Source organism: Vigna umbellata, chromosome 7 (assembly GCF_029865625.1).
Source record: "Vigna umbellata cultivar VRB3 chromosome 7, Vumbellata_1.0, whole genome shotgun sequence".
Taxonomy (NCBI): domain Eukaryota; kingdom Viridiplantae; phylum Streptophyta; class Magnoliopsida; order Fabales; family Fabaceae; genus Vigna; species Vigna umbellata.
Window position 1 is genome coordinate 224,272 of NC_142171.1, and position 27,176 is coordinate 251,447.

Sequence of the window (27,176 nt, forward strand, 5' to 3'; positions counted from 1 at the left end):
TTTAGTATCATGTTTTATCCTCATGCTCAGTTTATAGTGTTAGCCGTAAGTTTTGTTTCTTTTTTTCCTTTTACTATGCAGTTATTGTATTTATGCAAGGGGAAATTTAATTTCTAGCCCTTCATGGAATTCCTATGGCGATCTTTTTGTTGGAGATGTTAAGGACGAGTTCAATTTTCTTTGTGCTCACATTTTGTGGTTAGTAATTTTCTCAGGTAATGGACTCAATAGCAAGCTCAGTCTTTTGAATTTGTGCTTCACAAAGAACTAATTGAGTGTTTGGTTGCAACTTTGCATTAGACACATTTCGTTGACTGTCTCTTCCTGCACCCTCATTTTTGTTTCCATTGTCCTTTTTGGATTTATCATCTGAAAGTAAAAATGATCTTTGAATTGTATGGTTTAAGAGCTATTTTTCTTTAGAAGAAATTTTTTTGGATTATATAATTTGAAAGTGATTTTGATTTTCGGATGCAGAGTTTAAAAATGTGGCTGGGTTGCTTTATCAATCAAAACATAAAAAAGAGTTTTTAAATATGTTGGATTAACTTATGAGATCATTTAGAATTATGATTTAGTTTTTGAAATATATGATTTATTTATTGTTTAATATGAGAAAAAAAAATTTTAAAACATGTTTGTATTTTTTTGATTTTGGTTGCATATTTAAAAACATGTTAGATTGAAAAGAAAGTTGTAATTTTATTTGTGAGTTACCATTATTACCATACATTAACACTATCATGCAAACTATTATTACCATGAGAGTTGCCACCATCATGCAAGCTTGAGAGAAGGCCTTACCATGTGATGTGAGGGAGAGCGAGATTAGGAGTTGAGTCTCAACATTGACAAAGTAATTTGTGATGACTTTGATTGTGATTTTTGGTTGTCCTAATTTTTAGCAATTGAGATTTCTAATTGTTGTGATTTTTGTAGATTGAAATTTTTGTGACGTGTGCTCGTTTTTTAAAGTAGAGATGAAGATGATGGATGTCATGCCTTCGTTTCTTGTGAGTATAGAGATGAAAATATGAGGGAGAAAACAAGGTTGTTGATGATGATGATTAGGAAGAAGAAAACAATGCAAAGATGATGGATGATGGGATGAAAAATGGTAGGTCAATCCGTAGCCTGCCAACTCTTATGATGATGAGACATGTTTAATCTTCTAACTTGTTTACTGATAGTGAGATGAATTGTTATTTTTAATCTATATTAATCAAATCATTCCTTTTCTTATTTAAAAAATTAAAATGAAAAAACAATTGTAAGATTACTTTTTTTGTATAATTTTTGAACATTATTTTTTAAACTTAAATTAACACTTATAAATTAAATTTTTATTATTAATTATAAAATACTTTAATAGGTAAAGGTAATTATTATTATTTATTTGTTTCATTAAGATATTAATTAACTAAATTTAAAGAAAATATTAATATAATTAGGCATGTTTTTAAAATACATATTAAATAAAAAATTAAAAAATGTGAAATTATAAATTGAAATTTGGCAAACTGATTCGCTGGCCTAGGTTGCTAATTTTCTTATGGGCATTTTTTATAGTTCAAGTCAAAATGGACACATTTTATCACTCCTATTTATAATTATAGTAGTATATTTCAAATATGTAATATTAAATAATGTACTTATATCAAAGAAGGAATATATACTGTAATATTATTATTGAGTTATATATTATTTTTAAGTTTTAGTTTTTCGTGTATTAGTGAAATGTTTATATAAATATTATTAATATAATTTTATAATCGTTAAGTAAAATGTTCACGGAATTGTGTAAAGCGAAATAAATTTTTAAAATATTGCATAATAAATTAAAAAGTCATTAGCAAAGATTTAAAATGTGATTAAGTGTTAAAACATCCTCTGGTAACTGATTACGAACTCCAGATAATTACCAAATGTTTTAAGTGTTAAAACAAAGTTTTTGTCGACAAATGTTTTAAGTGTTAAAACAAAGTTTTTATCGATGAGATTTTTGATGAATCATATTTGTTGACCCTTTTGATTACATTAAGATATATTGACATACTTATTTGCCCTCTTTGTGTTTTTGTTTAGTAAAATTCTTTAATTTTTTAGTTTTTTTTAAGATAGTTTTTTGAAATTGTTGAAAGTATTGAAAGTAGATATACATTTTGAAATTGATAGATTTTGTATTTGGTATGTAATTATAACGCTAAGTCAATAAAGTCATTGGAACTACACAAATCTTTTTCAAATGATGCAATTTTGTATTGTCTTAGTCTCATAAGTGTATATTGAGATGTCTAAACCGTGGTACAAAAATGGCCCTCCATCAATAAAACAAAATAAAATGTTAAAACAACATAGATAGTAATTGCATTGTATAAATAAAACAAAATAAAATGTTGAAATGTCGGCCACAATTGACAATTAAGAGTACAATCCTTTTTAATAATAAGAAAAAACAACATATAATAATAATAATAAACAAAGATAATCACATTCGTAGTCTCTCAACGAGACTATTCTCCAAGGGAAAGTAATCGTAAGGAAAGCTCGGTGGATAGAGCTTTCACACGGAGAGGAATGTGAGGAGCAATCTCTCGTTCTTTGTAGATGTGAGGGACTGGAAATAGATCTAAGGTCACCAAATTTAGTATCGATAAGGCTACCCATGCGAGATCTTTAAATATGAGAAATAATAATTTAGAATGTTAAAAATAAATAATTGTAATAATAATAATGAAATATTTATAAAGAGCTTACTATTTCTGAAGGGTGGTGAGGGAAGAGGAGGGATAAAGGTGACACCAGCACCTTGCTTCAAACGTAGTTGTCTTTCGCGATAACCGTAATTTTGAAAACAACAATATATACTGAAATCTCTAATTTCACCATAACATCTTAGTTTGGTGGCTACGAAGCACTTGCTCTTTGGTTGGACTTCGTATTCCATAGTTAGTCATAAAGGAAAAGTTGTTCTTTAAGCGTTTATAAGTTAGTTTTATTGAACCTCCAAGTTTGTCAAATTTTTATTCATTTTTTCTTCTTCTAAAAATAATAAAAGACAAAAGTGAAAGAATTATTTTGTTGTTAGGAGTGTTTATATAACTAGTTTATTTTAAGTCTTTTGCTGTTTATAGTTCAACTTTGGAGTCCATTCTTGATGTATAGGAATGAATGTGTTTTACGGTCCTTGTAGGGGATCTTACTAGATTTAAATCCAACAAGTCTATGTCTATGATTTGCTTAAGTTAAAATTTCGTTTTAATGAATGTCAAGAGCAAGAAGAGAAGATAAGAGTTCAAAGTGATGAAAGAATATAAAGTGATGAAAGAATATAAAGTAATAACAAAAACAAGCAAACAAGTATAACAAGAACAAATAAGACTCTTAAAAATGGAAGATCATGAAGTAAAGAACATTGAGGAAATATTAAACAAAATGACTGAGGGAGAGAAGGAAACACTTACAAACGTGAATGCAGAGATGAATGGAACACACTTGGAGAGAGACTGCTCACAACAACTATAACACACTCGGGAAAAATCAAGGGGGATCAAACTCACACGTTTTAATTTAGAAACTCAAGTGTCGTGTAGAGGGAATACTCTATTTATAGCCAAACTTTTGGACTGTGACAATAGTTTCGGTTGTCGATACCGGATGTAATAACCGTGTCGATTAAAAAAATGTGCATGCTAGGTGGGTGATGGAAGAGTTAATCTTGTGCATGGAGGGCCACTGCTAAAATCCTGGCTGCAACACTTCGGAAAGCGATGTTAGTGTATATCTTTCTTATTTTTTGTTTGTTTTAAATATATCTATATATTTGTGTGAGTAGATAATCCTCATTGTTTAGGAGGAAAATTGTTTTTAGAGGGAGAAAATGTAAGACTCTATTTGTAGATGTCTTTGAAATTTTGATTTAAATGAGAATCTTGTCTTTTGGATAAAATAATTAGGGTACAATATTGTTTAATTAACCCTAGTTTAGTGTAGTGAGGTAAAGGTCTAGTGGTTATGTTTTATATGATATGAAAATTAGTTGAATTAAGGTTAAATATGACTTTTGGTCCTCATATTTGTTCGCGAATCTCAATTGGGTCCTCGTTTTTTTTGTCCCAATTGAATCCAAATACTTGTTAATTTGAGGCAATAAAGCCCTATCCGTTAATTTTCGACTGACGCTGTCTGCACATGGTGAGCTGTAAATACTTTTATATGTGTGGCAATATGATTAAGTTGAATGGGTGTTCTTTTGTATAATGAAACATCCACGTGGACAACTAAATTTTTTATGTTGGTAGCCCTAAGCCCTAATATTTAAATCAACCTTGACATCGAAAGTTTATACTTGTTCGTGCTGGGGAGGAAGAGTGCTGGAAGTAGAGTTGTGGAAGAAGTGTTCATACTTGAGCTCATCAAATGTCTGCTTCATCCTCTTCTTGCAAATGCTTGGGTTTGGGGTTTCAACAGAGTTGTGACAGTGTCAGCAGGTTGGGTGTAAAACCCACTTGCTTCTGTGGTCAGAATGCAGTCTTCCACATTGCAAGAACCCCTAAAAACAAGGGCTAAAGATTTTGGGGATGCCCCAAGTTCAAGGTAAGTTTAGTGGATGCAATAATCTGACTTTTATGTGGTTTTCTTCTTCTTCCAGAGGGTAGGAGTCAAGATTGCGTTCACGAAGTGTGTTTTCTTCTTGGACATGGTGGGAGTGAAGATTGTTCTTCTGGATGCAACTTCTTTCAGTGGTGCAGTGAAGATGTAATTCATAAAGGAAATGTGGTCACTGTAGAAGAAAGTGGAAGAAATAAAGAAGTGGGTGGAAGTTTGATGAAGATGGAAGACAAAGATGTTGAAAAGCTGAAAATAGCTTGTTTACAAAACAGTTAGTCTGAAAAAGTGGTTGAAGGTGTTAACGGGGATGGTGGTTATTATATGTGTTTGTAATGTAATTGTGATATCAATGTTGATGAAACTAGGTTGATTTGTTAGTGGAAGGTTATGTAATATAATTTGATATTTGGAATGTTATTGTCTGTTTTATTTATAAAGGTGACTTGTTAGTGTTTAATACTGTCGTCTTATTTGTCTTATTTGTTATATTTCCTTTGCTAATCCAAATACTTGCTAATTTGAGGCAATAAAGTTAAAGAAAGTGCACAAAACATCATACGTAATGGTCAATAACCATCATACAAGAATGATCACCACATCAATACGTAATGGTCTTACTCAGTGCATAACAAACCTGATACATATTACACCTATGCAGACTACATTGTCTTACTCAGTGCATAACAAACCTGATAACAACCTAGTGAAATTGCACCAAAAGATAACTGATAAAACATTGTTCCTTCATCAATACAGATTACATGATATTTAAAACAATGTCTTCAAAATGGAAGTAAATAAGACTTCATTGATGAGAAGGAAGCACAGTAGACTCCTGAGTTGGTCGGTCAGCAGGGACATGTGTTGAAGGTATTGTCACTTCTATTGGTTGACAAGGTTGGTCAGGAGGCACTTCTGTTGTTGTAGGTCGTTGTGGACAAGATCTTTTGTTGTGTCCCATTTCTTTGCAGAGACCACATGTTTTTTTGCTCCCACCCTTTCTTAATTCACTGTCATTCTTCTTCAACTCCAAGGCTTGTAGTCTTCGTTTTTTCTTGGGCCTTCCTGGCATTGCCCTTTTTTTTGGGGGTAATACATCTGGACATGGTGTAATCTCCCACATATGTTGACCGTTGATAGGATAAATGATGGTGTTGTAGGTCTCTTCATAAGTAGACTTCCTAAATCAATGCCCAATGTAGTCTTCTGCATTTAAATTCAAGAACTTCATTGTAGTGATGGCGTGAGTGCAAGGAATGCCACTGATTAACCATTTTCTACAACCACAGTCTTTATTGTTAAGATTGACAAGAAATTGCTCCCCAAATTGTGAAATGTGTATGACTTCAAATAATTGGTTTGATGACCACTTGCCATAATTACAAAATGACAACACAGTTACTAACAAAGTAGACATAAAGTGAAGACCAAGTGAATTGTATGAATATATCAGTAAATATATTCATTCAAACTAAATATATCAGTAAATATAAAGTATGAGGAACAATGAATACATACCTAAGTGGAATTGTAATCAAGTATTTAAATACGTCTACATTGACCTCTTTAATTTTCCTCATTTTCTAGGATATGGCTTTTAAGGCAAGATCCATGGCAAAATATAATGTTGAGGGGTCATTCAAAGAACAATTCAGAAGACTCCATGATTATGGTCATGAGCTTCTGCAAAGAAATCCAGGTTCAACAGTCCAAATAAAAGTTGAAAATCATAATATGGAGTGTATTTTCAAAAGAATTTATGTATGCTTAAAGGTCTGCAAAGATAGCTTCATTAATAGTAGACCCATTATTGGGTTGGATGGATGTTTTTTGAAAGGCAAGTATGGAGGGGAGTTACTAACAGCAGTTGGAAGAGATGGAAATGAACAAATTATGCCCATTGCATATGTTGTTGTTGAGGTAGAAAACAAAGACTCGTGAACTTGGTTCTTGGACCTTCTCATTTAGGACCTTGGTGGGGAAGATGTTTGTTCATCATGCACATTCATTTCAGACCAACAAAAGGTCAGTCAGTCAAATGTTAAGTAGAATATATTTCACATATAACTCAACTCACTATAGTCATTTTAAATGTCAGGGTCTTTTGCAAGCTCTTCAAGATCTTCTACCTGGGGTAGACCAAAGATATTGTGTTAGACATTTGTATTCAAACTTCATAAAGCAATATCCTAGAAAAGACCTTAAACGTCTCATGTGGAGTACAGCAACAGCCACATATCCACAACTATGGGAGTCCGAAATGAGGAAAATTAAAGAGGTCAATGTAGACGTATTTAAATACTTGATTACAATTCCACTTAGGTATGTATTCATTGTTCCTCATACTTTATATTTACTGATATATTTAGTTTGAATGAATATATTTACTGATATATTCATCTCTCAGGTTTTGGTCAAGATCTAGATTCACCCCTACATCACATTGTGACACTCTTGTCAACAACATGTGTGAGGGCATGAACAGTGTGCTACTTCATACTAGGTCTAAGCTAATTATATCCATGTTAGAAGACATTAGGGTTTACATTATGAAGACATCAAGGTTCTGTCTGCCCTAAGGTTCTCAACAGATTTCAAAAGCAGTCATGGTTAACAAGATATTGGTTACCAAGGTAACTATAATCATACAATTCTTTTTACCGCTATTAGGTGTGATTCTTTTGGTAGAGACTGAAACCTAGCATAGAGACAAACACTATATATGCATGATGTCTAGTCTACTAGCAGTTAAGTACAGTAGAGATCCAATCATACCTCTATACATTTTCTGATCAACTGCTTTGCCTGCTTCATCAAGGTCAAGATAATAGTTTGTTGCCATAGGTGTTGCAGCCTCTTTGCTATCCAATATTTGTATTTATTTAACAAATCAGTGTAGTACTTGGATTGATGAATAAAGATGCCATTCTTAGTCTGCTTAACTTGAAGTCCTAGGAAGTATGTGAGTTCTCCCATCATGGACATCTCAAACTCATCTTACATAGTTTGAGAAAACTCTTTGCATAAAGTATAATTAGTTGATCCAAAAATGATATCATCAACATAAATTTGCACATATAATCTATCCTTTTTGGAATTCTTAATGAAAAGAGTTGAATCTACTTTACCCCTAGTGAATCCCTTATTTACCAGGAACTCACTTAGGCACTCGTACCATGACCTTGGTGCCTGTTTTAGTTCATATAAGGCCTTTTTTCAATTTGAAGACAAAGTCCGGATGTTCATATTCTTGAAATCCTGATGGTTGTTCCACATAGACTTCTTCCTTGATATACCTGTTTAGGAACGCGCTCTTGATATCCATTTGTTACAACTTGAAACTTCATGATTGAGGCAATAGTAAGTAGTATCCTTATTGCTTCCAGTCTGGCCACTGGTGCATACGTTTACTCATAATCAATTCCTTCTTCTTGACTATAACCTTTAGCAACCAACCTTGCCTTGCTTTTGATGATTTCTCCTAAATCATCCATCTTGTTTATGAAGACCCATTTAGTGCCTATAACCTGAAGGTTTTCTATTCTTGGAACCAGTTCCCATACGTTATTCCTCTTAAACTGATTTAACTCCTCTTGCATGGCCATCATCCAATTTTCATTCGCAAGTGCAACTTCAATATTCTTGGGTTCAATATTAGAGACATACGCTACATTCATGCAAAATTGATTAAGTTGATGCCTAGTGGAAACACCTCTTGTGATATCACCAATGATGTTGCTTGTCGAGACATTCCTTGGTGTTTTCCATTCTTTAATGGATTCAGCTCTAGGGGGATTGATTACATTCTCAGGATTTTCCTCTTCTGGGATTTATTCATTTTCTTCTTCTCCAGTGGAATCATCTACATCTATAGACTTTCTAGAGTGTACATGATTAGTGGCAATGTCAATATACTCGTCAAAAGCTACATATACAGATTCTTCAACACACATTGTTCTTTTGTTATAAACACGATAAGCTTTACTTGTAAGAGAATAACCAATAAAGATGGCCTCATCGGCTTTGGAATCAAACTTACCAAGGCTTTCCTTACCATTGTTTAGAACAAAACACTTGCATCCAAAGATCTGCAGATGTGAAATGTTAGGCTTTCTTCCCTTGAACAATTCATAGGGAGTCAAGTTCAACATTGATCTTATCACTGTTCTGCTCAGTACATAACAAGTTGTGCTCACTACATCTGCCTAGAAATACTTCGGTAAGTCCCTCTCATTCAGCATGGTTCTTGCTAGTTCTTCCAATGCCCTATTCTTTCTATCAACAACTCCATTCTGCCGAGGTGTTCTTGGTGCTGAGAAGTTGTGAGAGATTCCCATCTCCGCACAATATTCATCAAATGCTTCATTCTGGAACTCCTTGCCATGATCAATTCTAATCGATTAAATCTTAAGCTCCTTTTCATTTTGAATGACAACAACAAACTTCTTGAACACCCTGAAAGTTTCACTCTTAGCAGAAATAAAGAAGGTCCAACTAAAATGAGAATAGTCATCAACAATTACTAAACCATATAAGTTTCCTCCAAGACTCCTAACCCTTGAAGAACCAAATAAGTCCATATGTCATAGTTCCAGGGGTCTGGTGGTAGAGATTTCTCTTTTATTTTTGAATGATTGTCTTGTTTGTTTTCCTTTTTGGCATGCATCACACAATTTTTCAGAAGCATAGCGAATATTAGGAAGACCAATAACAAGATCCTTAGACACTAGCTTGTTCAATTGACCCATATTAATATGAGCTAGTGTCTTGTGCCACAACCATGCATCATCTTCTTTAGACATAAGACATACAACATATTTGACAGAAGTTTTTCTAAAATCGATTATGTAAATGTTGTTGTATCTCTTTCCTATTAGTAACAACTCATTAGTTGAACCATTGCTAATCAAACAGTATTTTGGTTCAAAAGTTATTTTCAGCCCTCTATCACATAACTGACTAATACTGAGCAAATTTTGTTTCAATCCTTCAACAAACAACACATTATCAATTTCATATGTAGAGGGAGTTTGGATTTTACCAATACCGATGATTTTTCCTTTGTTGTTATCACCGTACGTGACATGGGCAGTAGTCTTGTAAGAAATGCTTGTGAATTTTGTTGGATCTCCTGTCATATTCCTTGAGCATCTGTTGTTCAGATACCACATGGAATCTTTCGCTCTTTGTTCCAAATATGTTTTCACTGTTTCAGATTTAGCCATCATGATGAGATCACTTCCTGATACATTCTCTTGGTTATCATTCTAATGACTATGACTTTTCTTCTCATTGAGGAATCTTGTAAACTTTTCAGCCTGCAAATTCATCCTCTCAACTCTTGATTCCAATTTATCTACACCATTTTTCTTGTTTCTCAAGAGACCTATTTCAAGAGACTCATAAAAGCCATTAGTAACGGGATTTGACTTAGCATTATAGGTTACATACACAAGTTCAAAAACAGATTCACTTGTCCTTCTTGTTTTAGAAACAAAGACCATTTTTCAGGATCGAATCGATTAACCGGAAATAATAATCGATTTGTTTTTCAAATATTTTATGAAAACCAGCTCTGGTGCCAATTGTTAAAATAGAATGACTTAGTTTCTCACACCAAGAGGGTGGGGCATTGGTGAAGAGTAAAAAATATAATTTTTCAAAAACTATTTCACAAAATAAGATGCTTTTACACTTTTCTTGAATCGCAAGTCACAAGATATGCAATGCAGCAGTAAACTTAATTCAATATACTAACAACGTAATTGACTAAATAAAAGAGTGTAGGGATCAGAAAATTCAAACGCTGATTTTTATACTGCTTCGGCCAATCCTACATCCAGCTTCCTTCCAACCACAGGAAGAAAATGCACTATAAAGATCAAGGTTTTTACAACAAGGTTTATACAGAGACCTCACGTCAAAAGTGTAAAACACCTCTCTAACCCTCTAATCTAAATATAGGCAACAACACAAACAAGAACAACAACAAGAACACCCTCTTCTGCGGTCTATCCCTTTGAGACACTCTCAAAGTCAAGAACATTGTTCTTCTTCCTGCTAACACCATAGGGAATCCAAGCCAATATTCAAAGATTGCAAATTCTGATCATGCAGAATACACCTAGTTGTGCAGATTGATCAGACGTTCAAATCAGCAAGCCTTGCTTCTCAAGAAACCTGAAGTCTTTGATGACCATGGTCAATCTTGGTTCTTGGAGCTTTTTCTTTCTCTGTAAGACCACACAACATTCTGTAAAAGATATGAAAATGTCTTATTCACAAAGTTCTTATATAATTCAAAACGACATCAATTTATAGTAATACACTCATCAGACATGTTTTAATCGATTTCGCTACTAATGTAGTCGAATGGATCTTATAGTTATAATAGACTAACATCAGTCAAGCCCATTAATTGAATGCACATTTAATACAATCGACTTACAATAAATTCCTGGTCAATATATTTAAGAATATGATCGTTAAGACAATTATGTCAAACATTCAATCAGTTTTCAAAATAACAACCAACTTAGCACATTTTTGAAAACTTTTCTCTTCAAAATAACTCACAACACACTTGATAAAAGTTTGTGCAAACACATGAGTTTTAATCGATTCATCCCATAATGTAATCGACTTAAAACTGTTGTTTTGCTACACATTAAAGTTTAATCAAAGTGCTTGTGGTTTTCCATTTTCCAAAAACTCATGTCATGCATACACATATAAAATCATATATTAATCACAGTGATATGCAATGAACAACACAATCATGTTCACAAATATGCTTATACAGATTTATCACAGTAAATAAAAGCATAATATGTAAGCATATAACATGTAACACAGAATACTCATGTGTTATTAATTATGTGTTGTCATCATAAAAAACACAGATATCATTGAGATTTTAGGTTACTAAACTAGTGCTACCCGTATCAACAATCTCAACAGTTGCGAATGGCCTCTATCATGTACCAACAACTAGTGAGTTTATTGATTAAAATTTATATAAAGTTGACAATATTGGGAAACACATACACATCAATGTATGACACGATATACAACTCTATATTAGACTTAGTCATCCATGTTTGCATATATGATTTTCTGGAATCTAATGTGTTTGCATATATGATGTTTGGATATAAAGTTTTCCAAAAAACAATTTCACCAGTAAGATCAACTTGATGATGCTTCAATACACTGCCGATAAAAACACCATAGGGCAGATTATGTCCACTACGACTTGCAATTTCAATCATGTGATCACTCATAACAGCAACCAAATTGGTTGGTATCTGGGTTCTAATGGTTAAAGATCAACGAATTCCAACCTTAGGATATATCATTTCAATTTCTTGTCCTCTGGTCCTAGCCACAACTCTAAACAAATTTGAATTATTTGAAACATTAGAAACATAGGTTAATATATTAATTTATAATGAATTTATATGAATGAATGTAATACTTACGTTTGTAACAAGGACATCAATTTCAATTTCATCTTTCTATGAAGAGAACAAAACCATACAACTTGTCCTTTTCTTGGAATGATCACCATTAGTTGCTGTTAAAATAGAATGACTTAGTTTCTCACACCAAGAGTGGGGTGAATTGGTGAAGTGTAAAAAATATAATCTTTCAAAAACTATTTCACTATTCTTTTACACTTTTCTTGAATCACAAATTAAAAGATATGTTGGAGTTTGCGTCGTTTCTTTGGTTGAGGTAGAAGTCGCCCTCCATTGAAAGGCCTTACCGTGTTCCTCTGAAGCTGCCACTGTCGGTAGTGATGTGCTTCATACCTCTAGATTTCTGGTTTTTAATCTACAAGCGCAATACTAATTTTAAAACATTTTTTTTGTTATGAAATGCAACGTATAAATATACGAGAATGCCACGTTTAAAAAACTTGACACGTCAACCTCCTACCTCATAAAAAATTTAACCCTGTTAAGGTAATTTAACGGAAAGGGCCTAATTGATTCAAATTAGCACTATTTAGGACTCAATTGTGAATTTTAAAACAACGGGGATCGAACTAAGAAAAACCTACGTAAATAGGGACAACTAAAGGGGTTTAACTTTTTTTCTTTCATGTTTTAAGTTTTAGTCTTTTAAAGTGTTTTTTGTCAATGACATCGTCTTGACATTAACTAGTGCAGTAAGGGAAAACGATAGCGGTTATTTTTGCCTATAACAGTGGTTTCGCAACCAAGGCATATATACAAGCGAGGCAAAAAGGGGTAGGCTTTTTGCCTCAGTTATGAACCGAGGCAAAAAGGGGTAGAATTTTGCCTCAGTTCTTAGATAACCGAGGCAGTAGCGTGTTTTATTTATTTATTTTTATTTCAGTCCTCGGTACGTACTGAACCAAACAGTTTGTATAGTGAACCGAACAGTTAGAGCCCTCGTCAAGCCCTAGCGGCGGCGTCACCGTTCTTTCTCTACCATTACAATGCCCTTGTAGCGGAGGCATATAGGGAGGACATACTGCTTCAGTTCATAGCAGAATCAAAGCTGAACGTCTTATTGCCTCTACCCCAAAAAATCGAGGCATATTAGTGGACAAAATGTGCTTGGGCCGTTTGGTTTCAGAAAAGGTCACCTATCTGGCCAGGAATACTGCCTCGATTCCTATCACAACCGAAGTCGAATGGTCCTATTGCCTCTGTCCTAAAAAAACTGAGGCTTATTAGTGGACAAAATGTGCTTGGGTCGTTCGGTTCCAAAAAAGGTCACTTGTCTAGCAGGGAATACTGCCTCGGTTCGTAGCACAACTGAAGCCGAACGGTCCTATTGCCTATGTCTCCAAACAACCGAGGCATATTATTGGACAAAATGTGCTTGGGTCGTTCGGTTCCAGAAAACGTCACTTGTCTCGCAGGGCATACTGCCTTGGTTCGTACCACAGCCGAAGTCGAACGGTCCTATGTCCTCTGTCCCCAGCCAATCGAGGCATATAAGTTCGCCATAACTACGAAAATGCCATCGCGTTTTATATGCTTTGTTTTTTACAAAATCGAAGCCCATGGTGCTAGTTAAAAAACAATTTTTTTCTAGTGATTGTTTCATTTTTTCAAGAGTTAAACTAAATACCTTTGGGTATGATAAGCTTTACACATTTAGCTTCAACCTCTTATATGCTTTTAACTTAACAATCGTTTAACATAAAGTCTGAGTGTTATGACTTAGTTGTTTTTCTGTTTCCTAAAGTTCTAAGTGTTTTCCTAAGGTTTTTCTATGTTGGGGATATTGGTTTTAAGTCTTATGGTTCTTCAAATTGTTTTCTAAGTGTTTTCTTTAGTTTTTCTTCAGATAGTCTAATCTTGTTTCTCTTATGTTGTATCCTGTTATTGTTTAGGTTTTTGCTTGTCCTATTTTTCTAATTTCATAAGCCAAGTTTGATCTTTTTGTGATTTTTTGTGTTAGACTTCTTTTAGAGGATCGATCGTCTACATCTTTTCTTCTTGGTGTATTAAACTTGTTGTGCGAATACCTGTTCTTTTTAACTTAGAGTTTCTATTCTAGCATTTAAGATGCTTTGTTTTCTATTCTATGAGGCTTCCTATTGTGTGGTTACCTGTTCTTTCTAACTTAGGGATTTCTATCAATGAAACATTTTCAGAATGTTCTTTTTTTTTTCTCATAATGTTTTTTTCTTAGTTGTCATGATTTATATAATATTTTTCTACTTTATTGATATTCATGAATATCAAATCAAAAACAAAGTATACAAAAACAGAAGTACGTTTTCATACATGCATTAAATGTTTTGAACGTTGATAAGCGTTAAGTAGTGTAACAAGTTCAAGATATCATTTGTCATTTTATTAATAAATGCATTGTTTGATAAGACAAATCAAATTCATCAAATGATATTATCATGTAGTACTTTCAAAGACTAAAGTGTTTTAGAGGTCACTCATCAGATGATAATTTATATAGAAAGCTTTGCTTGATATAACACTGTATTTAATAGACAGTTCTTTTAACCTTAATGCCATATAAGAGATAGACTTTTGTTTTCCTAAGCAACTAGCTTATTTAGTTCATATAGTCCATTGAGATATTTCAATGAGAGATACTTTCTTCTAAATGTTGTTTATGATTTTCTAATCCATTTAAAAAATTTAGTCTCAAAAGGATTACTTCAGCTTCAGACGTTATAAGACGCTATCAGATGCTACTATTTTAAACAACTTTTCTTAAGCAAGAATGTAACACTTAATGCTCTTTATTAAACTTCAAAACATGGGTTGCCTTAGACAATCTATTCTCTAGACGATTTTGTCTTAACAACACGGTCATTGGTCAACATTGATGAAGGGTGTGTCGTTGTTTTATACACGGGCATGTCCTAATAATGATGTAAAGTGTGTTGTGATTATACATAGGCATGCAAGATGTGTGGTAATTATACATGGGCATTGACTAATATTGATGCATGATATGTCGTGATTATACATGAGCATTGATTAACTTTGATGTAGGCTGTGTGGTAATTGTGGAAGGGCATTGGTTAATATTGATGTAGGTTATGTGTCGTTTATACATGGGCCTTGGTAAGCTTTGATGCAGGTGTGTAATGAAAGGAAATTCTTGAGATGGTTTAATTCTAAGTGAGTATACTCTTTATGTTGGAGTATGATTGTTGGTATAGGCAATGAAGATGCATTTATTTTAATGATATAGGAAATTGTTAGGCTAATGAAAATAATATATCTTAGAAAGTTCAATATTACCTAGGATAAGCAAGGGAGTGTGTGATATTCATTATATAATGGACTCTAAGTCCATGGTGTTTCTTACCCCAGTAAAAGACATTTTAAGCTTGTATTTGACTTTTGTTATACTATTGTAGTAGAGTGTTGTGAGGTTTAGATTAAATTCTTCCTTTGAAGAGTGTGAATGTACTTGGATTCAAAGGACATGTAAGTATTGTTTATATGTTGTAAAATTTTCACGTGGTATTATTATTATTATCTTATTGTTATTAAATAACCCTCATTAATAAGGTGATTCTCAAGGGTAAAGACATTGATGTTCTCATTGATAATTTTTTTTCATGTGACATGAGCCTAACCCATATTAGAAATTAATCACTAGTGCAGCGAGGGGATTTTACCGCGGTTATTTTTCACTATACGTCGCGGTTTACGAACCGCAGCATATTCAGCCGCGGTAGTAAGTCAGAGACTTTAGGCCGCGGTTATGACCGCGGTATATAGGTTGCGGAATATGCCGCGGTTGTCCAAGGAACCGCTGCCTAAATCCATTTTCTTTTTTTTAAAAAAAAATTTGTCCACTACATGCCGCGGTTCAACCGCGGCAAAAGACTGTAGTATATGCCGCGGTTTTAGCACTAACCGCGGCCATATGTCTCATTTTACAAAAAAACGAAACACTATATGCCGCGGTTGTGGTTACAACCGCGACATATTCCCCTGCAGTTTTTTAAAATTGCAGGTCTGTTTTTGTGATATCCACTACCACAAAAACAGACCTGCATATAAAAACATGTACACAAATTCAATTTGAACATAACAAACACATGTTCAAATGTATTTCAACATCAAATAAAGTACAAAGTCTAAGAAAATTCAATCTAATCAAATGCAATGTTTAAATCTAAGAGCTATTGTATAATCTAATTATATACTTCGCAGCAGCGTTCCTAATGAATAATAGTGACTTCTCAGGAACTGGTGTAGTAGTCTTGAATCTCTGCAAAAGACAATTCATATTAATTAGTGTATATGAATTCAACATTTGGGAAAAAATCAAAATTTGTTAAAGTTAAATATTACCGTTTCCCAGCGACTTGTGATGTGAGAACGAACAATATGGTCATCCAATACATTACATAGTATCCGCACTCATATGACCCATTTTGTCTGTTACACTACAATATATCATCACAGTTGATAATAGTTAGTGAATAACATTAAAATAAAACAATTATAACAAAGTATGACTTTAGCATATGTCAAACCTTGAGAGAAATCCAAGCAATCTTTCTACTATTAACAATTGATCTCCCACCCATCATCATACTTGCTGGAATAGAACTGTATATAAAAAAAGGTTTTAGCATTCATTTATATAACAAAGAAAGTCCAAACATTGAGGTTCTTACCAATCAATTGCTTGTTGAGTTGTGTGGGAGGAGGCCTGTGCAATGAGCAGAACCACAAAGCATAGTTGTCTTGCATAGACATAACAAGAAGTTGCCAATGGCGCCTGAAATTCATAATAACGTAACTATTAAATATTAAAATCACATATGGAACATTATTATGTTAACAAAGTTCACTTACCCGGATATATAAGGCAAAAAGTATATTTTCTTGCCCCTTCCAAAACTTCTTATCAGACTCATGTTGATCTGCTCAAAATCATTTGATTCATGAATTGATTGGGGATCAATGAATCCATAATCATCAGAACGCCCCAACTTGTTACTGACCCCAGACATATACCTGAAATCAAAAATTAACTTTGATATAAGGATACTTGATATATAAATCAATTTTATATATAAATAATTGGTCATAGACTTACATCGTCCATAGTTGAATAATTGAAATATTCAACTCTTGTGTTCCCGACGCAAGCTCACGGACATCTTGGCTATTAAGGTATATTGGGACCTCAGAGCCTGTCCCAAATACATTAGCATCATACTCAACCTCCAAAGGCTTATCATCAAGGATGTCAGCAAGTAGATGCAATGAAGAAAGAGGGTCATCCTCAGATAGAGGAATCTTCTCTTGTGCCTGCGTCTGTTGTTACATGAAAAGATAAGATAAGTTTTGACATCAAAAACCTTTAAAATTGAGAAGTGTAAAGAAGAATTTCATACCGAGGGGTCAGAAACTGGTTTAACCAAAAATTTAGGCCAAGTGATAAACGACTTATATGCTTGTTCCACAGTGAAAATCTCTTCCGTGGACAGAGGAACCGAGGCATCTGGTATGATCATTTCATCCACTGAGACCTTCACCTCATCCTCTAATAGTTGCATACCATGACATACAGTCGCTGACCTAAACTCTGTTCCACGAGCTACCAGCACCATCTCAGTATCCTCTAAAATGTATAGCAGACATGGACTACCATCGTCCATGTCATCCTCTGGGATGGCTGATGCGGAACAACTTCCTTTGCGCTTCTCCCTGTCAGAGTAAATGTTAGATTATACAAAGATAGAAATAATTGCACATAAATGTTTATTAAGTTTACCTGTGGGAGGGGGAGGGATAACATGTTCCTCTATAGGAGACGGCACCGGGCGCATGCTCTGAAACTGCTGCTGGTATAGCATCTGGAATTCAGCCCTCACCTCGGCCCTGATCTCCTCTCTAAGGTCTTGTCGGACCTTTTTTGTGATCTCTTCTGTCATCCTTTGTGTATCGCTGTATGAATATGAAGGCTGACGAGAAGAGCTCCCAAAATAATCTGTAATTCCTACTCCAGGACCTGCAGCACGTACACGTCCAGGGTGCTCAGGTCGTCCAATCGCAGCAGCAAGAATATCCTGGCGACCCTCTGGAGTGAATTGGCCTTGGGAGCTCTGCTCAACCAAGGCGTCCTGTAACATTACAAAACACCATTATTCTTTAAATAGTTTAATGTAGTATGTATAATGACAATATTTATTATTTTAGGAACAGTGATAACTTACAATTCTTTCAGAAATCTCTCGTGCAGTGTCGGAAGAGTAGGTGCCCGATGGTCGCATACGGGCCAACTTCCATTTCTCATGTCTAGACGGTGGAGAAGGAGGCTGAGGAGGGCTACCACCCTGAGATGGTGGTATAGCATCTGCCTTTTGCTTGAGGATTTTCTCCTCAAGCTTCCTATACCCACCACGAGATAATAGGTGGGGGTTTTTGTTGTGAGCACTTGTTCCTTGTGCTTTGCTTCTAATTGCCTGTCACATACACATTAATTAATTAGTTCATATGATATATATTTGTTAATGAGGAATTGAATAATATGAACTACACTAACCTGCCATTCCTCTGACATCCGACTCTCTTTAAAAAGCCGCCAAGTCTCCTCATCAATGGACTTATATGAACTACATGGACTTTTATGTTTAAGGTGTCCAAAGATGTATCTTGATGTCAACTTGCTTTTAAAGTTTCTGAAATTTTCTGCAACAGTTGACAAACACTTATTTCTAAGTGTTGTGACATTTGGAATGTCAAATGTCATCTGAAAAAAACATAATAAAGTTGTATTAGTACAAAATTATCAATATAAACAAATTTTAATTCAAATGCTATTAACTAACTTACCAATATATCTTTCCAAATAATGTTCCGATCAACCTCGGACACATGATCAAAAGATGGAATGAGAATGCTAATCTTATCACGTGCCACTACTCCAAGGTATGATCGGAAGTCATCTGCATGGGGGCCAGTTGCCACACCCGTGGTGACATTCACATTCACCGGAGTTCTTTCACCACTATTTTTCCTGATCAATAGTTGTTTCATCCTAGTGGGTCCTCTAGTGGATCTGGTTGGGGGAGCCTCATCCCCTGAAGAATGTGGATGATCAGCCATATATCTGTCAAAATAAATAACAACATTAAATTTTATTTCAAGACTTATGTAATATCATATAAATTAACAAAACATGTAATAGTAATCATAGGAAATGTATAAAAGGAAAACTTATGTTATATTAATAAAATACTTATACAGAAATTGAAAATTCATACATAAAGATATGGATTCATCATATGTATATTCCCTCATCATGATCTGACCGAATTGCATGTACATCATCGTCAACTAGAGATTGGTCATCCAAATTTGTTGTAGTTTGAAATGAATGGTTGTCAGCAATATAAATATTAATCAGATTGTCTTCGTTAACTTCAATTTGTTTTTTGCCTTGAAGAGCAACATACCAATGGTCAGACGCAGGATCTTTGACATAAAAAACTTGAGATGCTTGATGTACCATGATAAACGGTTCGTCTCGGTAACCCACCTTGCGAAAATCAACCAGTGTCATACCCGAGTCATCTATTTTCACACCACTCTTATTGTCAAACCACTTACACTTGAACAATGGAACAAAAAACTTGGTGTAATCAACCTCCCATATCTCTTCTATTATACCATAATATCTCATTGATCCAAGTACAGGAGATTGATCTTTTGATGTGGAAAATTGAAGTGACTCAGCTTCTAAACTGACTCCACTATTTTGTACTGTGCTTTTATCATCCAAAGTCTTCGTATAGAATGTGCAATTATTGACTTCATAACCTGTACAACACACGACATCAAACTTCAAACCATTTGCAAGCCACAATAAAGTTTCAGAAGAATGTGGCTCTTTGTCAATTTCAGATTTGAACCAAGACATAAATGTTTTGTTATGCTCCATCAATTGCCATTTCTCTGATTGTCTTGGATTTTTATTCTTAACAATGGCTTTGTGTGCTTCCAAAAAAGGGATCACCTCATCTGTGTTGTTCAATATATAAAGATGCGCTTGCAACAATTCTTCGCGATCTTTTGTCACCACATTGACACCTCGGATGCTTTTACTTGTAGAAAATTTATTCAACCATGCTGTGCGAGGAACTCCTATTGGATTCGTTGATGTCATGTAATCTGAACAAAACTCGATACTTTCTTCAGCAATATACCTTTCAATCATCGAACCTTCAGGACGATATGGATTTTTAACGTACCCTTTCAAAATCTTCATATAACGCTCAATAGGATACATCCATCTTAAGTATACCGGTCCGCACAACTTGATTTCTCTAACCAAATGAACAAGTAAATGTACCATGATGTCAAAAAAAGATGGAGGGAAAAACATCTCTAGTTGACACAAGATGATAACAATCTCGCCTTGAAGTTCATCTAACTTTGTAGGATCGATGGCTTTACTACATATTGACGAGAAAAATGAACACAACCTGTTTATGGTGTGCCTAACATTTTTGGGCAAAATTCCACGAATAGCCACCGGTAACAACTGTTGCATTAAGACGTGACAATCGTGAGACTTCATGCCAACAAGCTTTAAGTCCTGCATTGACACTAAACTCTTCATATTTGAAGAGTATCCTTGTGGTACTTTGATACTCTTTAAACATACACAAAAACTTATCTTCTCTTGTCTAGACATTGTGTAACATGCAGGGGGCAAATAAGTACGTTTACCAATCTCCTTGGGTGCCAACTCTTCTCGGATATTCATGTCAACCAAATCCAAACGAGCATTCACTCCATCTTTTGTCTTTCCCTGAATGTTGAGTAATGTACCAATCAAGCTATCACACACATTCTTTTCTACATGCATCACATCTATGCAATGTCGAACATCTAACTTTGACCAATATGGAAGATCAAAGAATATTGATTTCTTCTTCCAAGGGGTCGTTACAGATGACTTCTTCGATGTTTTCCCAAATACATGATGTATTTTATTAACTTTTTCAAGAACTTGAAGGCCAGTAAGTGGATTTGGTGCTTCGTCCCTCTCTTGATCTCCATTGAATGCTTTTTTTAACCTTCGATATGGATGATTACGTTTTAGAAATCTCCGATGACGCAGATACACCGTCTTTCTTCCATGTTTCAATTGATGAGCTGCAGTGTTTTCTTCACATATAGGACACGCTTTATGACCCTTGACACTGTATCCTGACAAATTACCATAAGCAGGAAAGTCATTAATGGTGCAAAATAACATTGCACGCATCATAAAAGTCTCTGAAGCGAATGCATCAAATATTTCAACCCCATCAACCCACAAAACCTTCAAGTCTTCAACTAGTGGGCTTAGATAAACATCTATGTCATTTCCAGGCTGCTTTGGACCAGATATCATCATAGACAACATCATGTACTTCCTCTTCATGCACAATGCAGGAGATAAGTTGTAAATTATCAATATAACTGGCCAACAACTGTGATTGGTACTCAGATTACCAAATGGGTTCATTCCATCAGTGGCTAAACCAAGCCTAAGATTTCTACACTCTTTACCAAATTCGGGGAATTGTCGATCAATATTTTTCCATTGCTTTGAATCAGCTGGATGACGAAGCAGCCCGTCAATTTTTCTCTCATCTGCATGCCATCTAAGTTTTTAGCATCTTTGGGATTCGCAAACAAACGCTTAAGTCTGGGCACTATTGGAAGGTACCAAACTACTTTCAAAGCAGATCCATTTTTTTCTATCTGACCATTATCTTCACTATTGTTTTTTGACTTGTATCGTGATAAGCCACATTTTGGACACTTTGTCAAAAATTCAAACTCTTTCCTATACAAAATGCAGTCATTGGGACAAGCATGTATCCTTTTATACTCCATACCCATTGGACAAAGAATTTTCTTCGCATCATAATTACGAGTGGGCAGTGTATTTCCATCTGGCAACATTTCATTCAACAACGTCAACAGTTCTGTAAAACTCTTATCAGTCCATCCATTGCTCGCCTTCAAATTCATGAGCCTTAACACCGCTGACAAACGTGTGAACTTAGTTGAACCGACATACAAAGGTGTTTCCGCATCAGTCGACATCGTCTCATACACATGAGCTTTGGCAAAATTTTCTGCTCCAACATCGCGGATCATGTCCTCCAATTTGTCTTCATCCGGTCGATCTTCTTCCATGGTGGAATCAGTAACATTTACAGTTTGAGAGTCAGTGGGAAAATGCATTTCTTCGCCGTGCCATATCCATGTTGTATAGCATCTTAGAAAACCATCACATATAAGATGTTCTCTAATTTGAGTTGCGTTCAACTTTCTCCCATTCAAACAGTTCACACAAGGACATCTAAACTTCACTTCATCATCACTTCTCCCCTCATTACGTTGCGCAAATTGTATAAATTCCTCTACACCTCTCTCGTACTCAGCACTAATACGTGGTAAATTAATCCAATTTCGATCCATATTCCTAAATATTACATAAAAAGATAAGCTACTAAAAATCAAACTTGCAATTTCATACATATCATTGAAACTTAGTGAATAATATTTTAAGGTTTATAAATAATACAAGAACTACAACACACATTACCAAAACTATAGCAAAAACCATACCATACATTACCAAAACTATAGCAATTTCATGCATTACCAAAATTTTAGCAAAAACTATACCATACATTACCAAAACTATAGTAATTTCATACATTACCAAAACTATAGCAATTGTTATTATGCAAAAACTAATGAAGAAATCATGTTAAGAATGCAAAAGGGCATAAATACCTGGAACAGGGGCGGCGAAAAAGCTTGGTGCAAAAACGAAATGGCAGCGGAGAGGAATGACAGGCGTTTCAAACGATTTTGATCGGCTAAAACTTTCTTATCGTCAAAAATGAGAAATGACCGAACAATTTTGAGTTTAAACGGTGAAAAACGAGGTATCTGAGATGGGTGGTCGGAGGGAGAAGAAAACCGAGACTACGCTGCGCGAACAAGAAGACGACATTGTTCCAAGTTTTATTTTTTAACTCTGACTGGGGAATCTACCGCGGTTCACTACTTACCGCGGTATAAAGGTATATGCCGCGGTTTCACAACGAACCGCGGCTTATACTGATTAAAAAAATTAACCTAAATGGCATTTTTGAAATTATTTTAAACTATATGCAGCGGTTCAGCGGGCAACCGCGGTATATTCCTTAAATATTTCAAATTCATTTTAAATTTATTTCAGGTAGGATAATAGGTCGCGGTTACTCTGAGAACCGCGGCCTATACCCCTGTAACGTGCTAAACACAACTATCCAACTGCCTTTTGGGGAATATCAGTAGATGACAGGGGTATATGCCGCGGTTACTCAGAGCAACCGCGGCATATACCCCTGTAACTTCTGAAATTCTCTGACTGACGGAGAAGTTCAGAAGTTACTGCGGTATATGTCGCGGTTCCTCAGAGCAACCGCGGCATATACCCTTGTAACTTCTGAAATTCTCTGACTCAGTCAACCCTGCAATAAATTGGCAGGGGTATATGCCGCGGTTGTCCAGAAACCCGCGGCATATACTCTGTTATTTAATTTTTTATTCAGACGTGACGTCAAAAAATAATTAATTATTATAGAGATTAATTTAAATACTAATTTATAAATTAAAAAATATTAATAATTAAAATAACATCTATTATAAATAAGAAATTATAATTAATTTGTGAATTTGATTTTAAATTAGTTTTTAATATTGATTACCTAAATTTTAGTTATCAAGTGAATTAGTGGTTAAATTGATTTACATGGTAAAAAAATATGTAAGACATTCAGATTTTGAACATTATCGAGCTATGTGAAGAAGTAGTCATTAGTTATATTTTGTTTAAATATTGAATATCATGTAATTTATGATAGTTGCTATTACATATAGTACTAACATGGTGTTACACTAATTTATTGAATTTTATGTCTTCTTTGCCCTATCCAATCATTTTTTGATGATTGATTATCATTAATTTTTAAACTTATATTTTAATTAAAGTAATTTAGTATCGGCCAAACCAATGCTTATTATTATTTTAGTTTTAGTATTAATTAAATTTGTGTCGGCTTGAGTGATGCAAATGATAATAATTTTATAAAAAGAAAAGGTTACAACATCTCCAAGTTCAAATAATATAAAGAAAAAAATTATAATGAATTAAGAAGATGAAAGTAAAGGAAAAAGATGAATGTGAATGAAATAAATGAGTATGAACGAGGAAGATTAAGAGAAAAATGTGAACGAAGAAGATGAAGAAACAAATATAGATGAATGTAAAGTGTGTGAATGAAAAAAACGTGTGTGAATAAAAGAGATGAGTGTGGATGAAAGAGATGGATCTGAATAAAACATACGAAGAGATTTATGAACGTGAATGTAGAAAATGAATGTAACAATACTTATATAGAAAATGAAGAAGAAAATCATGAATAAGAAAATTTATCATCTTTACATTTTGACCTTTAAATTAAAATAATTTATACTCCTTATTTAATATGACAAATAAAAATAAATTCAAAATATATAATTTAGTATTGACTAAGCTGATGCTAACTTAAATAAATAAAATATTAAAAATAAACACTAACCTTATATTTTTTAATATTCATTTTGATTTTTTTATATATAACATCGCATAATTAACACTAACTTAAATAAATATAAATATTAATAATAATATTATTAACGTCATAATAAACAATAATTTTATTTATTTTTAATATTTATATTTATTTAACGTCAATTAAACTATGTTATAACACAAATATTTATTTAATAGAAAAATAAAACATGATTTTAATTTTTATCTTTTTTATTTTAAAAAAATAACGTACTAATCTTATACTAATATAAATCTTTATTTATTAAAATATTTAAAAATCATTTTACATTTTTTAATTCTTTTTAAAAAAATTAATTATTATTTTCTGTAATATATATAGTTTGAATAATATGTTGACATTTATAAATTGAAAACAGATACTTAACAATTCAAAATAATAATTTTTAATTAAATTTATTATATTTTTTAACTTAAAATTTTAATTTATATTATTATATTATTAATTGGGTTGTAATTTGAATATATATATATATATATATGAGACTGTCAAAATATTATTTAGTTTACAACACTTTTTTTTTGCTCTCATTGTCAAACCTCTATTTCATTTCCTATTTTGAGTTGCACAAGTCATTCTTCCACGCACTAACATATGTTAACACTTGTCACACATCTCATAAGAAGAATTACAAAAAGTTATGTTTCGTAACCCTGTCCTGAAAATACACTCACCCTAGAATCATGGATATAAACAGTACCAAAGAAATTGCAAATCATGTTCTATATTAAGAACTAATATGTGTTTTTCTATGAACTCCATTGCTTTATTGCATTTCAATATATTCGATCTGACAAAGAATCCCGTGTTCACGATCATAATGCCTCATGCAAATGAATTTCATTCCATTATTACTTCTGAAAATATTTTCTTTTATTACTTAAAAAAGAGCATTAATGTTTTGTTTTTGTGAAACCTTATTATTTTTTCACCAATCAAGTAAATCCATTAACAAATAATAACTATTTGCAATATTGACCATGAAAACATTATGGAGCTTTATACATCAATGCATCCAATAAGATGACTTATGGCTTAGTTCCATATTGACCATGGACAAATCATCATAACGTTTTTGAGGTGATTGCCATGTGATTTCAAGTCTTTCTTTTAAGTTTTTATAACTTGCATGTCATTTAACTAATTATTTATTATAATAATAACTTGTTAACTAAGACCTCATCCTTCACATCTACTTTTGGTATTTTTATGAAATTTATTGAAATAAATTAAAAACAATAAGTTTTTATTATCCATTTTCACTTATAATCATTCACTACTAAGAATAAGGTTTTTTACGTTTATTATTTTTAACATTCAACGTCCGATCCAGATCTGACGTCTTATTAGGAAACGTCAATTTGACATTAGATCTCTTTCTCCGGATATCAATTTTGATGTTGGATCCCTCCTAAACTGACCTCCATTTTGTGTTTTTTTTAAATTGACTTATTTTTACGATATTACCACACCTGAAATACAGAAAACCATTCTAGCACATCATAAAATTGTATATACTATGATTTTGAAGCAATGGAGATTGGACACTCAATGCCGCCTCCGAGATTCCTCAACTCATGAACAAAACTGCATAATAAGCCAATATTAATCGTTGCAAACGAAATTTGATCAGTGCAAACTAAAGTTAATCAGTGCAAAATAAATTATTTTGAAGATAATCAATCAAACATACCTTGGAGCAACAATGACAAACGAGAACGAAGCGGAAACTCAAACGAAAATGCAAAAAAAAAAGTGAGGCTCACATTCTGAGTTTTTGGGGTTTAAAATGACATTTGACATCGGCCCGCCTTCATCACCAATGTTTAATTTCTAAAAAAATCCATTTTGGTGCTACTTTTGGGATATTTTCGAACCTTTTTGACGTCCGTGGAGGGGTAGCCAACATCTAACGTCTAAAGGCAATAAATAAACGACTTTTCAGTTATGGATGCATACCATTTGACGTCTGATATGAGGGACCAACGTCTATGTCGTAAAAAAAATAAAATAATATTAACGCTTAAAATAAGGTATTTTTGGACCTTTTTGACATCCGTGGAGGGGGAGCCGACTTCTCACTCGAATTAGACGTCGAGGGCTCTCTAACTGACGTTCAAAGGCAATAAAAAAATGACTTTTCAATTCTATATGCAGACTATTTGACGTCTGATCTGGGAGATCGACGTCTATACCTTATTTGACGTTTGATCTAGGAGAACCGATATCTATAAAAACGTTTTATTTACAAAACTGTTATTAGTCATTTTTTAACTTGAATTATCTTTCATTACCTTAAACGCATGACCTTAAATGCTATTTATAGCATTAAATACTTATTACCTACGTATCGAAGAATGAATACAACAATGTGGAGTTTCCATCATTGAAGTGCTCCAATATATGTATATAT

At 33.6% G+C, this 27,176-nt stretch overlaps 2 protein-coding genes across 2 annotated transcripts; both read right to left on the bottom strand.

Annotated features, from left to right (window-relative positions):
• Positions 1–9,011: 9,011 nt before the first annotated feature.
• Positions 9,012–9,836, bottom strand: LOC148194893 (uncharacterized). The gene is made up of 2 exons (XM_088094374.1): positions 9,283–9,836; positions 9,012–9,105 (listed from the first exon to the last, which is right to left on the bottom strand). The coding sequence occupies exons 1-2, from the start codon at positions 9,834–9,836 to the stop codon at positions 9,012–9,014; spliced, it is 648 nt and encodes a 215-aa protein (XP_087950500.1).
• A 42-nt stretch (positions 9,837–9,878) lies between these two features.
• On the bottom strand, positions 9,879–26,190 carry LOC148194894 (uncharacterized). Its single transcript, XM_088094375.1, has 4 exons — positions 26,185–26,190; positions 18,308–18,556; positions 17,866–18,214; positions 9,879–9,997 (listed from the first exon to the last, which is right to left on the bottom strand). The coding sequence occupies exons 1-4, from the start codon at positions 26,188–26,190 to the stop codon at positions 9,879–9,881; spliced, it is 723 nt and encodes a 240-aa protein (XP_087950501.1).
• Between the last annotated feature and the right edge of the window lie 986 nt (positions 26,191–27,176).